The 17,628-nt window shown below is 37.5% G+C and overlaps 1 protein-coding gene across 1 annotated transcript in view; it reads left to right on the plus strand.

Annotated features, from left to right (window-relative positions):
• DHX36 (DEAH-box helicase 36) overlaps nt 1–17,411 on the plus strand; it is a 39,155-nt gene extending 21,744 nt beyond the window's left edge. Inside the window, exons 14-25 of the mRNA XM_032787400.2 lie at nt 257–321; nt 1,581–1,724; nt 2,513–2,630; nt 3,504–3,602; nt 5,091–5,264; nt 5,587–5,673; nt 6,547–6,630; nt 6,747–6,846; nt 6,928–7,018; nt 8,542–8,662; nt 10,086–10,238; nt 13,710–17,411. Coding sequence (XP_032643291.1) covers nt 257–321; nt 1,581–1,724; nt 2,513–2,630; nt 3,504–3,602; nt 5,091–5,264; nt 5,587–5,673; nt 6,547–6,630; nt 6,747–6,846; nt 6,928–7,018; nt 8,542–8,662; nt 10,086–10,238; nt 13,710–13,895 — 1,422 coding nt within the window. The 3' untranslated portion in view covers nt 13,896–17,411. The remainder of the gene's footprint in view (nt 1–256; nt 322–1,580; nt 1,725–2,512; nt 2,631–3,503; nt 3,603–5,090; nt 5,265–5,586; nt 5,674–6,546; nt 6,631–6,746; nt 6,847–6,927; nt 7,019–8,541; nt 8,663–10,085; nt 10,239–13,709) is intronic.
• The last annotated feature ends 217 nt before the right edge of the window (nt 17,412–17,628 follow it).

Raw genomic sequence — 17,628 nt, forward strand, 5'->3', positions numbered from 1 at the left:
AGCTAAGCGAATGTTAAATTTCTCTTCGGCTTGTAGTAAATAGTCCATTTGTATTTTTATAGTGCTTATCTATCTAGATAGCACTGCTGCAGGTACCTTCGAACACGGTGTTGATTATGGCATTATTTAGCGCATACAAAACAGATATGAGGGCAAGTGTAACTGTTCAGACCTGTAAAACACTCAAAATGATTTTGTGCTTTGTTTGGTTTTGATAAATAGTCTGTTTTCTTCTGTTAATTATGTATCTTTTCAGGTTTTTAAAAAGACCCCTCCTGGAGTACGGAAAATTGTAATTGCTACCAACATTGCAGAGACTAGGTAAAACATATTTTTGTTTCTATGTAGGTAGCCACATTTGTCAAATAACACAATTCTTGCAAAATAAATGCAAAATCATAACATTAAAGCAAAAGTGAAAACTGTTAAATATTTCTAGTGAAATGCATTTGGCTATTCATAAATAGGTGGTGCAGTGAATCAGGAATTTTTCTTTATAAGTATACTAAACTAGATTGATGAAATCTTCAGACCTTTTTATTGGAAGCTGATTGGTCTGTGGAATGGTCATAACATGACTCAGTGAACAGATCTGTTGTATTAATCTGAGCTACTTACTATTCCTGACAAGCTTTTTACCCCTATGTTTAAATCCTGTTACCACTGCAGAGCCTGGTTAGGGTCTTTTTTGCATTGCTTATCAACATGACTGTCGACTACATTCCACTGCAGAACATTGATAGTTCATGATTAAGAAAATATACAATTGACTGTAAGAACCCATGTTGAGTTTGCAGAGCTGAGAGTTAAACCACTTTTTCACTTGTAAACTGAGAAAATATAGAAGTTAAGACAATAAACATGAGCTTCCATAATGCCATCACCTAGATGCTTTTTAAGTATTGGTCAGACTTTTCATATAAATTAAGCTAATGTACATTGGCTCCTTTTTTACCATGCTTACATTTTCTAAAGTTCTGTCCATTGCCTTCTATAGTTACTAAAAGTCGAGCTCCCTTCTGTAAATCTTCCATGCTTTCTTATAACATGTAATGTAAACTATGCCAGATAGTTCCAACTATGAGTCCTGCTGAAGCATGGAGATCATCTACAGGGGCTCATGTAAGTGCCATGAACTGAAATCGACAAAGCTTTAGAAATTCTTTTAGCATATGGCATGGTTTTGGAGAATTAAACTTACTGTTTTTGGTATATGAAATGTGTTTTTAAAAAAACACACATCTTCCACTTATCTTCCCCTTTTAGAATGATTCTATGGTAATATGACATCTACTAGTGAGTGATACCAAGTATTATCACAATATTATACTTGCTTGTGTGCGTCAGAGAAATGTGAAATGAATGTTTTTAAATTGTGTGCAGCGTTGTCCCTCTCTCTTTTTTGACGTGCAGCAAGTAGGTTTCATTTGTTGTATTTGCAGAGCACTTTAAAATTACACCAATGAAGTTTGTAAATATAATGCATCATCTAATATTGCAAGTAAAGTGTATTCTGCACTCTGTAGACTAACTTTTCTGTGCATACTGTAAAGATTAAAAAAAACACTTATTTTTGACAGCATTACCATCGATGATGTGGTATACGTTATAGATGGAGGAAAAATAAAAGAAACTCACTTTGATACGCAGAACAACATTAGCACAATGGCAGCAGAGTGGGTTAGTAAAGCTAATGCCAAACAAAGGAAAGGTCGAGCAGGAAGGTAAGAAAAATGACTATTGATATTAGAAAATTTCTGTGGCAATAAACTTAAAAAGGGAAACAAATTTGTTCACATTGGAAGTTGAGAACTTTTAATGTCTAATAAATTACAGTACTGTATCTTAAGACACTTTCAAGTGCTTTCTATTCTGTTTTTCACTTTCCATTATAAAGCATAAGCCAGTATGACACTCTCATTCTGTTACTGATGGAATGACTTTTGCATAGTTCTGGGAATGAGTTCTTATTTAATTTGATTGGCTTTTGAATATTTCTAGTAGTAGTGCTGAATTTTTTAAACTCCATAGTGTTAGTAGTCTTACGTTACCTCTTCATCTTTACACCTTGGAAGAATATTGAAGCAAAAATTTGTCTGTAAACTTAAAAACTGCTTTCCTTGTCAAACACATGGAGCACTTGTTGTCTAGCTCATAGACCATGTCTCTGCTCCCGCTCCTCCAGCCTTTTCACTGCTCCTTCATTAAATGTTGCTGCTGTTGCTTTGTAGTTCTCTAGTGCTCCTACTGTCTGAAACATTCCTCCTGTATCTTTCTGCCTTACTGGCTTTTCATTGTATTTCAAAACTCTGAAATTGCTTTTTTTGAACACACCTTTTAACTTGTATACCTTTATTTTAATGTCTTGAAGTTTTTGGGGATATACTATGAATTTTGGAAATATTTGATTTTCGGGGAATATACTATTTTTGAGTGTTTGGGAGAAGCTGTCAATGTAGTTGTAAGTATTGTTGAAAGATGACAAATATTTCTTACGCATTTTGAATATTAGAGTCCAGCCAGGTCACTGTTATCATCTATATAATGGTCTCCGTGCCAGCCTACTGGATGATTATCAATTACCGGAAATCCTAAGGACACCTTTGGAAGAACTTTGTTTACAAATCAAGGTAATTATCTGATATGGGTTAGTTTTTAATATATTATAAACTTTCCATGTTGATAAGAGTGAAGGGTTTGGCATTACATACTATGCTCAAAAACTTACTCTGAGCCTAAGGTTGTTCCTAAGCATAACTTGATGTAACAGATTACCACTGTTTCAACAGACTATTTGACAGAACACACTTTTAAGTATATTTGTACTAAAGTCTCCTAAATACCTGGTTTAATATTAAATAAAAGACAAACTCTATTAAAGTAAATCTGAATTATGCTGTTTCCCTGAACTCATATGCCCACAAGCCAGAGAATTTTTTTTTTCTTCATGTTCACCTACAGGTCATAAGATATGGCACTTTAAAGATGGGTGTCACGTAACTTACTAAAAACAATTAAAACTGACTAAGTTCACTGGCTTGCCGTTTTGTGTCATTACTTTTATTGTTTGTTGTTTCTGTAGTAGTTTTGACATGGCAATTCTCAGGGAAATTGACTGAACTATTTGCTATCACTCACACATCCTCAAATGTGAAGTCATGGAGATAATTTTAAGCAAAAACGATGAAGTTCGTGACTTGTAACAATTGTTAACACAAGTGCTGGACATGTACCTCACATGAGGAGTGGATCCCTAAACAAAACTTGTGACTACAATAATACCTTTTCATTTTTATCAGAATTTAACTGATTGTAGGAAAATAAAGGAACACTTGATAAATCTGAGTACTAACCTAGTGAAATTCAAACTTTAAAAGTTCTGATGTATTAGTAATTATGCAAATTAGGCAGTAGTTTCTCAGAGGTCTGCAAATGTATACTGAATTAATGGTAACACATAACTCCAGAATCATATGTCAGAACTTGCGTCTCTTTTATTTCAGATTCTAAGGCTTGGTGGAATTGCTTATTTTCTGAGTAGGCTAATGGATCCACCATCTCGTGAAGCTGTGATGTTGTCCATAAATCATCTAATGGAACTGGTAAACTAATACTTAAACATATGCTAGAGTATATTAAGTTCAGGTTCAGTGTGTTGACTTATCGAACTACAGAAGTCACTCTAAGATCAGTATTGAGTAATGTTGCTGAGTTACCTTATTATAAGATAATTTAAACATTGCTGATTATATGCATTTTGGTTATTGGAGCCACTCAGCTTCTAGTGGCTCTCTGTGCATCCAAACTGTACTTTACTGCACTGGAGGCACTATATTTTCTCTTATGCCTTAAGAGGTATGCAGTGACTGGTACTAACCAGTGTCCTGCCTTCCAAGGTGCTGTGTAACTGAGGAACAAAGGGGAAATAATTTTAATTTTATTTTAAATATTGAAAATGTTTTCTGGGCCAGATTAAAGTCACTCTTCAGGATCTTTACTTTCTAAATTATTCACATTTATGCACCCATTTCTTGAGGCTTCCCAGCTGAGCTTTAATTCCCTTATCTCTGCTGCTTGAAAACTGTGCCATCTGCTTATGACTCTGTCTAGCTAAGACTTCCCAGACTAGCCAGATCAATGAAGTGTTTGAGATTTTTCCATGGAAAATAGAAGTAATTGGGCAGAAGAATCTAATTGTGAACAGCCACTTGAATGGTAATGGGATAACAGGCATAAGTGGGGACTGAGGCCAATAAACAAAGTAAGATTGACACTTGAAAGTGACTTTTTTCTATCAGTTGTCAAGTGTAGCTTTGCTTTTCATGTGATGGGGTTTAGTGACACACTTGTGCTGGTAATTTTTCAGTTGATACTTTTTGCTACCTGTATATCAATTGAAGCAGCCTATTTGGTTGCAGGGCAGCAGCACTGGGAAGGATCCACAACTCTTACTCTCACAGGTTGGAGGGATTCTGAACAAGTTTAAGTAGAAGGAAAAACTCGGCAGCATAGTTGGTAGGGGCGTGGGAAGAGAATGTTAGAAGCAAAAAGTGGGGGTGAACAGAAAGGGCAAAAGATGTGGGAATGGTAACATGGAGTGTAAAAAAAAAAAAAAAAAAAGAGTGCACTGAGAAAAGAGCTCTGTAAAGTGTCTTCAAATCTATTGACTCTTTTCCATCTAGGGTAGTTCCTTCAACATATTCAAGAAGTACTTTGTCCAATAAGCTTTTACTAACACCAATAATTTTTTTAAAGCCTAAATAAAAGGCTGATTGTTGTTAAAGTAGCCTTCTTAAAGACATTCTAGTGCTCCATGTTTGGTATTGAGTGAGTAATACATAAATTTAAACTGAATAAAATTCAAGTTTGATTGCTTTTTCAGCTGTCATATCCCGTCCCCCCCCCCCCCCCCCCCGCACATGCCTCCTGCTCCTCTCACAGCCTCTCATGGGCCAAGGGAACACGACCCGGGCCAGCCCCAGGCAGGGGCAAATTGCCCCACCCCCCCCCCCACTAGGCACATTGCCTGTTTTCAAAAAATTCTTCTTCTGTCCCCAAATTCAAAAAGTGTGTGTTTATTTTTCTAACAGAATGCTTTGGATAGACAAGAAGAACTGACTCCATTAGGTGTCCACTTGGCACGATTGCCAGTTGAGCCACATATTGGAAAAATGATCCTTTTTGGAGCTTTATTCTGTTGCTTAGATCCAGTACTCACAATTGCAGCCAGCCTCAGCTTCAAGGACCCCTTTGTGATTCCACTGGTAAAGTATCTAAAAAGAGAATTGCAAATAAAGTGAACAAATTCTTTACATTTTAAAACTTGGTAGGATATTAGTAAGAGGCAGCATAAATACTTCAGCGTAAAAACTTCAATCTAAATTTAAGTTTTCCATAAGCATGGCCCACCAATCTGTCACAATAGTGCTGCTGTTGGCTATTGGAGGTCTCTTAATTTGCTGCATAGAGTACTGCTACGATTGTCCTCCCTTTAAAAAAAAAAAAAAAAAAAAAAAAAATTGGGAGAATAATAGCATGCCAGAGTCCTGGATGTGTGGTATGCTCTAATTTCTTTTTTCTTTAAAGGGCAAAGAGAAAGTAGCAGATGCAAGAAGAAAAGAATTATCAAAGAATACTAAAAGTGACCATCTAACTATTGTGAATGCTTTTGCGGTAAGTCTGTTTTAATTAAATGTTCAGTTGACTTAGCCTTTGAAGTTGTGCTTTCAGTTTAGCTGAAGAACTCTTGAAACAAAATACTAGATTCAAAATCAAATCTCATCCCCACGCACTCGCAAAGCATTTGTATATGGGGCTCTTCACGCAAAAGTGTTTGCCCTGCTTGTCTTTAAGAACCTTGTTTCTGAGATAGTAGTAGTTCTAATAACCTAATTCCCTGTTGGTAGCATTAGGGAGAGGTGGGGAGAAAGGGTAACTTCATAGATATGTTGCAGATGTCTAAATATCTGTTAAATATAAAATGCTTTGTATTGAATATATAGATATCAAACCTTTTCTTTTTAGTTTTAGTCACTTCCACTCATCCTCCCTTAAAAATCAGTGAAGTCCATAATTTTTCTCTTGGAGGGGCCAGGACTGACTGCACCAGCCTTGGGGAGATTCTTTCTTTAGTTTTTCCCATGTCTCAATGAGAACTAAGGAAATACTTGGCCTAAAAGTCCTGCTGCACTATTAGCTCCAGGCTACTGCTATTATCATCAAGAACTGTTGTTCGCAGTGAGTGGAGTTCTAACTGCAAAGGTTAGAGCTCAGTCCTAATTTTTAACGAATAAATATACAATGTGCAACTAGACTGATAACACAAAAAATGAATCAAAATGTCATTTTACTTTTTCTATATACTATCTATTACCTTCACCTGGCAGATTATTTGCATTACATGAAAATCAAACATTAAAGGGTGCACTTCTGATCCCTTAGGGAAAAGTATAGCTATACTTTTTTGCCCTTTTCTCTTTTTTACATATAGATATTAGTAAATATGTGCTGCTTTGAACTGTAGTTGAAAGTAGTTTCTATTTTCAGGGCTGGGAAGAGGTCCGGCGACGTGGTTTCAGAAGTGAAAAGGACTATTGCTGGGAGTATTTTCTCTCTTCAAATACACTTCAGGTAATCGTCTTAGTAGTGTGGTGTGGCAGAAAATGTTTACTTGTGGGGGAAAAAATTGTTTGACAGAACATCATTCTCCAAGAAGAGTTATGTTGTACCCTGATATTGTACCATAGATGCTGCTTAACATGAAAGGACAGTTTGCTGAACATCTCCTTGCGGCTGGGTTTGTGAGTAGCAAAAACCCCCGAGATCCCAAATCTAATACCAACTCAGGTAAACAGTGGGAAAAGAGGATATTTGATAGACTAATTCATGGTTTGTAGAATGAATTATTTACTTTGTTGTCTTCTACAGATAATGAGAAGTTACTTAAAGCAGTCATCTGTGCTGGTTTATATCCAAAAGTTGCAAAGATCCGTAAAAGCTTTAGCAAAAAGAGAAAAATGTAAGGCTTTAATCTCATGTTTGTATTCAAATTCTTTGCTGCATAGTTAGTTTTTAGGTGTTAACCAGTATCTTTGAAGTACTTAAATGCAATCTTCTGTGTAACTAATCATAGATGTGGATTAATTTTATGTGAGCTACGGAGTTAATTAAATCAGCAATATTTACAGTTGGAGACCTGCAAATGCATCATTAAAATGATGACCTGACAATGTTACGTAAACAAGTAATGTCACAAATATGGAAACAGCATGACTGTCAAAAGAATCACACTATCAGTTTTTTCTCTGCAATTACACTTGAGACATTACATCCTCTCCCTTCCTCTTTAGTGGTTGGAAAGAAAGAGACCCCAGCAGCACTAGTCCACTTGCGTACCACTTCCTACTATTTACATTTTCGTCATATTAATAGCATGGGTAGTGCACCTTTGACCAACATTCCACTTTGAAGACTCAGTTCTTGTTGACACTCAACCTGAACTGAACCTAGTCTGCTTGATCAGGTGCTGGAGATCAGCTTTAGTAACTGAGTCACCCACCTTACCATTTTTCAAAGTCAAAACTAAAGGTACACCAGTCCTAAGATCGTTTTCTGTAGTTTCCTCATTCAATTCACTAGGATGGTGCAACACTATTTCTGCCACCAGGTTAAGCTGGGTGAGTGTCAATAAGCAGCACTGGCCCAGTTGCAGGATTCTACTGCTGCATAAAACAGTTGTTTTGTTCTACAGACCACTTTACAAGAGGTTCTCCTATTGACTGCCTCTCTTTCCAACACCCCAGTGCCCACTTTGTAAAACACTCCCTTCTGTGGGCCAGTAGCAAGCAAGGCTTTATGAACCACATTTGGAGAATTGCTGCCCTGAAGTAAGTGTACTCAATTCTGGAACTCTACAATAATGAGTTCCAGAAAGAAGAAAATATATGCAATGTACATATTACAGTTGGTTTGTCCTCCTCTTGTTCCCTTGGGGGCTCAGTTAGATTTCAGAAAGGGGATTAGATTTCCTATAGATTGTCTGTGAAGTATCCTTTTTCTTGTTTACTGGGCTAATTATTGCTGTAAATAATATTTTGTTTTATATTCCTACATTTTTTCTGAATCCCAAGTACCTATTATAGAGAGAGCTCACATATGCAGGTGACTTGCATGTTTTCCAAGAAATTTTTGGCAATTTGCATTGTACACCCACTTTTCTAAGTAAACTCATAAGTGCTCCCTTTTTGAGAGAGGATGAAAATGTCATGAATGTTTCCCTGTTTGAAAGAACTGGGTGCCATATTCTAACTTCACTAACAAGGGACAGCTTAACCTCTAATATGCATTCTTAACCAGGTACAGCTTTATGGGAAAAAGTAAAAACTGTTTTTGAATGTCACTTATTTTTAGAAGTTTAGAACAATGTAGTGCAGAATTTGATGAAAAGACTATCAATTTTTTGATAAAATACTGATGTACCTTTTCAGAATCTGTGAAATATCTATTTACCTCTAACTCATCAAAAATCTCTTTTTAATAAAGGGTGAAAGTTTGCACCAAGACAGATGGAACAGTTAACATTCATCCTAAATCTGTTAACGTGGAAGAGACAGAATTCCATTATAACTGGCTTGTGTATCATTTGAAGATGAGAACTAGCAGTGTAAGTGAACACTTTTACTATTTTCTGAATCTGTATGTTTTAATATATTTTTGAAACTAAAATAAGTAAACTTTTAAAACAAAAAGCAGCATTTTGCATTTGGTACAAGTTAATTTTGACATAATAAAGTAGACAGGTGATTTTTGTTAAAATCAAGCCAATATTGCATTTTATAAATGTATATAACTAGCTCATTAATTGCAACTACTTGGTATCTTGACTACGAAAACATTGTCTTAAAAAAAATAGTATCTTATGTTTTCAAGCAGAAGTGGGTTACCATTTGGTGTGATGCCAACTCTTAAATCTTTTCATATTGAAATGCTAAGTATCTTAAATATTTTAACCTGCACTCCAGAAAGCCTTATTAGCTGCAATTACTACCTGTCATGTACTTGTACAAGGTAAACCCTCTGAATCTTCAGGAAGCTTGGTAGCTAATGTGAATCCATAGGTGGTGGTTGGCTTGACTGCTGCAAGCCTCATACTGCTGACCATCTCTGCTCTTAGTACTTTCCTCTGTGCCAATCTGTCTCCTCTCAGTCCCTCCAAAACTCAGCTCCTGAGATGCCTTTTCCTGCTGGTGTGACAAATCACCTCCTGCTCTTTAGCTTCTCTCCAAATTCTAACTTTCCAACCCCTGCTACTCCTTTTCCCACATCTCCTTCTGCACTCCTTCATTTTCCCTTTACTTTGCCCATATTTCTGTTTTTGACAGCCCCCTTGGCTCTCTTTCCCCACTTTAAAATTTGTGCCTCTGATGTCATCCCATTCTTCTGGAACAGTCTTAAACTTAATGTTTGTCAGTCTCCCTCTGTTTGTTTGCTTCTTGAGGATTGAGGGGAAATTTCAAAGGGTCTACCTTTGCCATGTAGAATTCTGCCTGTAATATGCCCATTTCTTTTTTTGTACTCTTCTGAACTTACATGCCTGCAGATTGTCAGTTCCCTGGGTAGAGACGGGGGTTCAGCACGCTGCATCTATAGTGTAGTGTGCATTGTGTACTGATATTTTTTGGATAAGTCCAATGGTAAAACAGCTGCTTCTAACAAGATTGTTCCTTCACTTGATACCATTAAGTGCATCTGGAAAGGAAAGGGATTTTTTGCTCTAACTGGGACTCCCATGCAACTACCTTGACTAGGAGGAGAAGTAATTTGTTTGACTTCAACAAATCTTTGTGCTAAGGGAAATTGTCAGCATTCATGAACACTTCACGTTAATCAAAAAATATGATCATATAATAAGTGTTTGAACTATTGATTCACTACAGGATTGAAATTAAATTGATTGATTCAGAAATAACTTTAAACAAATCCATTTTAGGTAATGTTTTTTATTTGTATTAAGCAACCTAGTAATGTCATTTTGGATGTATTAATATACTTTTTAGTGTTACTGAATACTTTTTGACTTGCTACAGATTTACCTGTATGATTGTACAGAGGTCTCTCCATACTGTCTTTTGTTCTTCGGAGGAGATATTTCCATCCAGAAGGATAAAGATCAGGATACGATTGCAGTGGATGACTGGATTGTCTTTGAGTCTCCAGCAAGGATAGGAAATCTAGTTAAGGTGATAGTCCACTTGCCTTTGTTTTATGCAGCTTTTCATAGTAATATCAAAAATAACAACTTGCTTAGACAGAAGGGCCCTTCAAATAACGGATCGCAGAATAACTATTTACAAATTAGGGTATGGAGTTTATCAGGTTTTGAAGCTTTCATCTAACTAGTCCTTTTTAATTTGACTGTGTGTTTTTAAAAAAACTAGGCTTTGTGTTAATTCTTTAAATGCCTATTTACACAGGAGGTTCTTAGAACCATAAAGAACTACTATTGGATAAAAACTAGGTAGTCTTAGAAAATGTGTATCCAAAAATTGGTTAAATTCTCTTAGGTATGCACATGTATATTTGATTTTAAAAATCAGATTCTTCTGATTACCATTTTTCTTCCCAACTCCGCTTAAATTTAGGTCAGTACTTTGTCTCTTCCCATTTGAAACCTGGTAATAGGATTCATAACTGTCTTGTTCTACTGGTTCTTGATAGTGACTGTCCTGTCCACCAACAGAAACATATTCCCTTACCCACCTTGTCTCTCTCTGCCTCTCAAAATCTTGTTGTAGTAGTTGTAGTAGCTGTGTTGGTCCCAGGATATGAGAGACAATGACCTCTTCCACCAACAGAAGTTGGTCCAACAAAAGATATTCTCACCTACCTAGTGTTCCTCATGATTTTAAATGTCATAACTGACCTGCAGGGCTAATAAATGAATGAAAAGCTGAGAATCCTAGGCCCCATCTACACGACGCGTGAAAATCGATTTTAGATACGCAATTTCAGCTACGAGAATAGCGTAGCTGAAATCGAATATCTAAAATCGAGTTACTCACCCGTCTTCACCGCGCGGGATCGATGTGCGCGGCTCGCCATGTCGAATCCGGAACTCCGTTTGTTTTGGTGGAGTTCCGGAATCAATGTAAGCGCGCTCTGGGTTCGATGTATCCCCGTCTAGACAAGACGCGATATATCGAACCCCGAGCTTTCGATTTTAACGCGCCGAAATGGCGCGTCGTATAGACGTGGCCCTAGTTTCTACATAGAACAGCTATGTTTCTGGTGGGATCTGACAGGAATCAGTTCTCAGCTCTACACTATTTAATTTTATCAGTGATCGGGAGGAAGGTAGGGACATAAAATCACTACCAATAGAGCTTGTAGATGACACAAAGATTGGGGGAGTAGTAACTAATGAAGACAACAGGTCATTGATAAGCTGAGCTCAAGTAATGTCATACACCTAGGAACAAAGAATGGTAGGCCATACTTACAAGATGGGGGACTCTATCCTGGGAATCAGTGACTCTGAAAAAGACTTGGGAGTCATGTTGGATAATGAGCTGAATGTGAGATCCAACTGTGGCCTGAAGGGCTAATGAGATCCTTGGATATATAAACAGAGATCTCAAGTAAGAGTAAAAAGATTATATTGCCCTCTATATTTTACGCTGATGCAACTGCTAGTGGAATACTGTGTCCACTTCTTGACTTGTGGACCCTACAGTACTGAGAAATTGGAGAGGGTTAAGAGAAGAGCCACAAGAATGCTTAAAGGATTTTAAAAAGCCTTATTGTGAGACTTAAGGAGCTCAATCTATTTTAGCTTATGAAAGAAAAGGTTAAATGGTGACACAGTCAGTCTATAAATACCTACATGGAGAGCAGAAATTTATAAGAGCACTCTTCAATCTAGCACAGGGGTGGGCAAACTCTGGCCTGGAAGCGGTTTTAAGCCAGCCTGCGAGCTCCCGCTCGGGCACCAGGTCAGGGACCGCACCACACAGCTTGGCCCCACTCCGGCGCTCCAGTTGGGGCACCAGGTCGGGGGCCGCACCACGTGGCTTCTGGAAGCTGCGGCATGGCCTTGCTCCAAGGGTCACGGGCCTCTCCATGCCTAGGAGCTGGGTAAGCACCATTCAGAGCCTGCACCCCTGAACCTCTCCCCTGTCCCAAGCCCCTGCTGCAACTCTGATCCTCCTCCTCCTCCGGCGCTCCAAACCCTTCGATTCCAACACGGAGCACCCTCCTGCACCAAATCTCTCAGCCCCTCCCCAGAGCCTGCACCCCCAGCTGGAACCTGCACCCCAGCCCTGACCCCATCCAAACCTCTTAGTCCCAGCCCAGAGTACACTCCTGCACCCCAAACTCCTCATCCCCAGCCCCACCCCAGAGCCCACACCCCCAACATGGGGGCAATGATATAACATGATCCAGTGGCCAAAAGGTGAAGGGTAGACAAATCAGCCTACAATTCAGGTGCAGTTTTTTAACAGTGAGAGTAACTAACCATTTTAACAATTTAACAAGGGTTGTGATGGGTCACTGGAAACTTTTTAAAATCAAGATTGGATATCTTTCTAAAAAAAAAAAGTTCTAATTCAAACAGGAATTATCTCAGGGAAGTCCTATGGTCTGTGTTATGCAGGTCAAACTATATGATCAAAATGATCACATCTGGCCTTAAAATCTATTAATCTGGTTTCCGATGGTAAAAGGTATTAATCTCTAACCCTAATGGTTAAAGATCTAGAATTTAGAACCTTTTAGAATTATTTTGTCATGTCTACCCTTGAGTTTTCCTGTCACTTTAGTTTCTCCAATCACCCTTTTTTCCTGTGGGTTTTTTTTAAATGTCTCACCCATGGTCAGTGTGGGGGAACTCATGCAAATAGGGTGGAGTTGTCTAAAGAGGGGAATGCTGAAATTAGATACAAAATCCTGACAAATGCACAAAGTAAAGTGAGTGGAGGTGAATTTTTTACTCAGTATTTCAGTCCTAATGTTGCAGATTACTTGTAACTAGAAAAAGAAAAATCACAATTTATTAAGTTGATTGAATTCTTAACCTTGAAAATAGTGGGAATTAATGGAAATACTGGCCTTTTACTTGCCAGTAGAACAAGATATTCAGAGATGCACATGTATTTATACTTCTCTAAAGAGGATGTAGCTCAGAAATATCACCTGGTAGTCCATTATTAAGAACAACCTGCTAATTACTTACAATTGTTCTATGCAGTTTTGTTGTAATCATGTAGGTCCCAGGATATTAGACAGCGAGAAGGTGGGTAAAGTAATATTTTCTATTGGACCTGCTTCTGTTGATGAGAGACAAGCTTTTGAGCTTACACAGAGCTCTTCTTTAAGTCAGTTCTTCCTGAAGAAGAACCTGAACAAGAGCTCTGTGTAATCTCAAAAGCTTGTCTCTCTTTCACCTACAGACGTTGATCCGATAAAAGATATTACCTCACCCACCATGTTTCTTTGCTTACTTTAAAAGCAGCTTTTATCTCTTAAGTGACAGTAATGAAATTAGTTGGATATTATGGCTGCCATGAGGGGTATGATGACTATTTATAGCAGGATGAAAGATACTTGTATACCTGAGGGTCCACATGATTTTTAATAACTCACATAGTAGTGTTAAATTATAATTTTCTAGCTTGTATCTATTTTTATTCCAACAAACTTTCTTATTACAGGATTTAAGAGGAGAACTGGATGACCTTCTACAAGAAAAAATTGAAAACCCACACCCTGTGGATTGGAATGACACTAAATCCAGGGACACTGCAGTGCTGACAGCCATTATAGACCTAATCACAACACAGGAGAATGAAAGTCCCAGAAACTATGCCTCTCGATTTCAGAATGAACGTTACAGTTGACACTGTGTTGGTGTTTGAGAAGATGACACTTTCACTAGTTTCCTTTTTATTTTACAGCTTTTTGTCTAGCTAATGAAAGACTTTTTAGGGCAACTCAGTAATTCCACTCATATTGAAGAGCAGTTAATTTCAGTAGTTTATAATGGCTGTAGGTGCATGGCATCCAATGTTTAATGCAGCTTTTTAAATATGACAGTGCAATGCTGTTGGTGTCCATTAGTGTATGTGGTTTATTTTGTCCTGTCTATACTTGGCTTCTTTATAACTGTAACTCTTTCAAAGAAAAGGTGTGTAAAATTCAAAATGTTGTGTTATATTGTACTATCTAATTCATCCGATGTCCTGCTGTCCATGGAAAAAGTCACATTAAGGTTTTTCGGGGAACAGTAATCAGGTCTAGTAGTTGTCAAAAGGGGTTCAAACCAAGCAGCATCTTTTTTTCAAAACTTTCAACTGAAAGTAACTATTTTCATGTTTAAATGTAAACTACGTTCAATTTCTAGGCAAAGCAGCTGTTAAAGTGTACAGTGGTAAGAATCAAAATAATCTTCAAAACTCTTTTTTCTCCCTCCTTGATCCTAGTTATTCCATCACTCTTGCTTTTCCTTTTGTACCCAATGATCAGTATTGGCTGAAATTTCAGCAGTGCCTTATCATAGATAAAAATCATGGCAGGAATAAGCTGTGCAGGATTAGTTACATTCTAAATTTTCCTTTAGAAAATGGAGTAAATGTTTTTTGCTAAAGCTACACTTGTTATATTACCAGTTGTTTCATGTTTGAATGCAATATGCTATTTGAAATTCCTTTTGTGAATCCTCCCTCAAGTGATGACACATTTGCCTTCTTTAGGATTTAGCGCATCCTCACATGTTGGGTTAGGGAATTCTAAGCCTTACCTTGAAGAAAATTGACCTAAAAGAGTGTGTCAGTCTTTAGTCTCAGTTCATTTTTTAAAAATGCAAATCCTAGACAACATATCCTTACCTAGTGGAATGTAAGGATTTGCATTAACTCTAACATGACAGATAAACATGTCTAGCTTTTTGTATTGTTGCCATCATGAAAGAAATCTAATTTATTGGAAGCCTTACGCTTTCCACTTACACTATATACAAAAAGTGCTCATATTAAACTCCAGGTGCCCTGACATCCATTAAAAAATATGCATTACAACAATTAGCTCGCCACAATAGATACACAAGGAAGACTTTAAAAAAGGGGTGAGGGGAGGGGAAACGAGAGTGTCTGCTCTCACTACTCAATCTCACAAATCACCCCTCTGCTGCTTGGAATACTCCCTGAAGGTTGATAAACTGGGCCTACAGACCAGTGGAAGGAGGGAACTGTAGAGAATGCCCTGTCAGCTTCCCTCCTCTCATAACACTGGTGCTCAACCTCAAGTGCCTCTCCCTGCAGGCTTGTGCTGGTGATTAAAATTTCAAGGAGAGATGTGGGAGTTTGAAGTTCTCTACTTACTGATCCATTAGAAAAATGCAGCACTAGGAAAATAAGTTACAGATCCAGATAAAACAAATATATATGTTCCCAGCCCAGATATCCGCTAAATCCTACTTTTAAGAGTATCAAGAGCTGCTCTGCTTTGGGGAATACATGGTGGATTCTTCTGGCCACTGGTTCTGTTTCATCCCACATGCACAGTGGCATTTGGTTTCCAGGTCAGTGGTCTTTATGTTTAGAAAAAAATTCTTTTGCTCCTGGCCAGCTGGAAACTTGTTTGAGAGCTAATGCATTCATTGCAAGTTTTAAAGAACAGGATGGTATTCTTCTGATTGTATTCCTCGACTATAAATAGAGAGAGAGAGAGCATCAGTCTCCAGCCACATGAATTGTACAATGTGGAAATTCAGTGTTTATGAACAAATGCACAAAACTTATTTTTTCCCCCATTTACTACTTTCTCTGTATTCTACTCAAGTTGCATCCAATGTCACTTGCTGAATGTAGCGTTCTGCAAGTATTTCTAGGCTGTTCCACTAGTATAGCTAAGAATATAAGATGAAGAAAACCCTACTTTGAAGGTTTGCGTGTAGCACTATTCTTATCTCTGACTTACTGTTTTCCCATGCATTTGATTTACATCAAAATTGCCATTTCATCTTACTTGGTCAGATGTACATTTTAATGTATTTGTACACTGAATCAGTCACTGAGACGGTACACAGTAATATATACCACAAACATATTTTAAAATCTTAAGTTGCTTGATGAATTTCTGAATCTAACTCCCACATTATTTGGGGGCATGAACAAATCTCGGGCATGAACAAATCTCAGCCATTCCTGCCTACTCTGGGTTGCGTTTTGCTAGGGCTAGCCAGAAAACAAACAAAAGATTCTGTTTCACAAAAAAATTCAAGGTTTGTTGGAAACTTTTTCTTTCTCTTGGAACAAAAATGAGAACTTCTGTAATTTTTTTTTTTTTTTTTTTTTATTATTTTGTGAAAACCACAAGAGACCTCAGTAACTAGGGCACTCACCTAGGATGTGTGAGACATACTTTCAAATCCCTGTTCTGCCATATGTGGAGGAGGGACTTGAAGCTGGGTGTTTCACATCCCACATGAGTACCCTAACTAGTCAGCTATGGACTAGTCTGCAGCCTCTCTCTGGTTTTCACCAGAATTTCGATGCTAGACTTTAGAATTTTCCCTGATGCAAGTTCTTCCAAAACTGACGCTTATCCACAAAATTTCTGTTTTGACTAATCAGCATTTTTGGACAGGTTTTTTTGTCCAAAATTTCAACCAATGTTACGCTTTGCATGTCCTCTATGTTGTTAAATCTCATATGGTTTCCCTTGAAGCACTGTTCAGTGGAGGGATTCTTTCAACTGGACCCATTCACATGTTCCACCAATGGCACGCCTGCCATGGCAGACCCTGTGGTTATATTCTTAACACCATGCTAGATATTTCTGTCTTTTCTAGATAACTTTGGAGATCAGTTGTTGAACTTTCTGGTGAATCTTAGCATTTTTTATAAATTCATTCCTTTTCATATCTACTATCTTCTCAAGGAATTCGACAACTGTCCATGCCTTTGGTGTATTTCCAGTTTTCACATCCATATGTTAAAGTAGAAATAAAATTTGAGTTGATTTGTAGTTTTGTCTTTAAATTGTAGATTTTTGATGACCAAATCTTGTTTAATCTTGTGAATTCAGCTGCCATCTTGCCAAGTTGTGGCATTCTTCTCTTCCGGATATCCCCACGGACTTGCATGTGACTGCCAAGGTGTACAAATTGCTTTCCTTTGCCTTCTAACGTACTGTTTGACTTGACAGTTACTGAAATTCTTAATTTTCTTTTTCATAATTTCATATTTTGCAATACTGGAGTATTTTTTGCTATTTGCTTGTATGTTGGTTGACCTGTGACTTAGAGCTATGTTGTCAGCAAAATCAAAATCTCTTAGTCTACTGTTAAGTTATGTGATGCCTATGTTGTATCTGTCTAGTCTATTTCTCATAATAAAGTCAACGGTAATACCAAACAGAACAATGCATCCTTGTATGTTAAACTATTTGCTTAAGTCTGTTTGCTTTAACTGCAAGCTGCATCTGGATTTTTTAAAAAAGCCTTAATGATGAGTCTTTATTGGCATACCATAACACTTCAAGATGTTTCAAAGTGAATCACAATGGAGGCTGTAAAATGTTTTCTTAAACTGTATGATGAATGGGTTTTGCCACTCGATGTGCTCTTCAATG

Source organism: Chelonoidis abingdonii, chromosome 8, assembly GCF_003597395.2.
Source record: "Chelonoidis abingdonii isolate Lonesome George chromosome 8, CheloAbing_2.0, whole genome shotgun sequence".
Classification (NCBI taxonomy): Eukaryota; Metazoa; Chordata; order Testudines; family Testudinidae; genus Chelonoidis; species Chelonoidis abingdonii.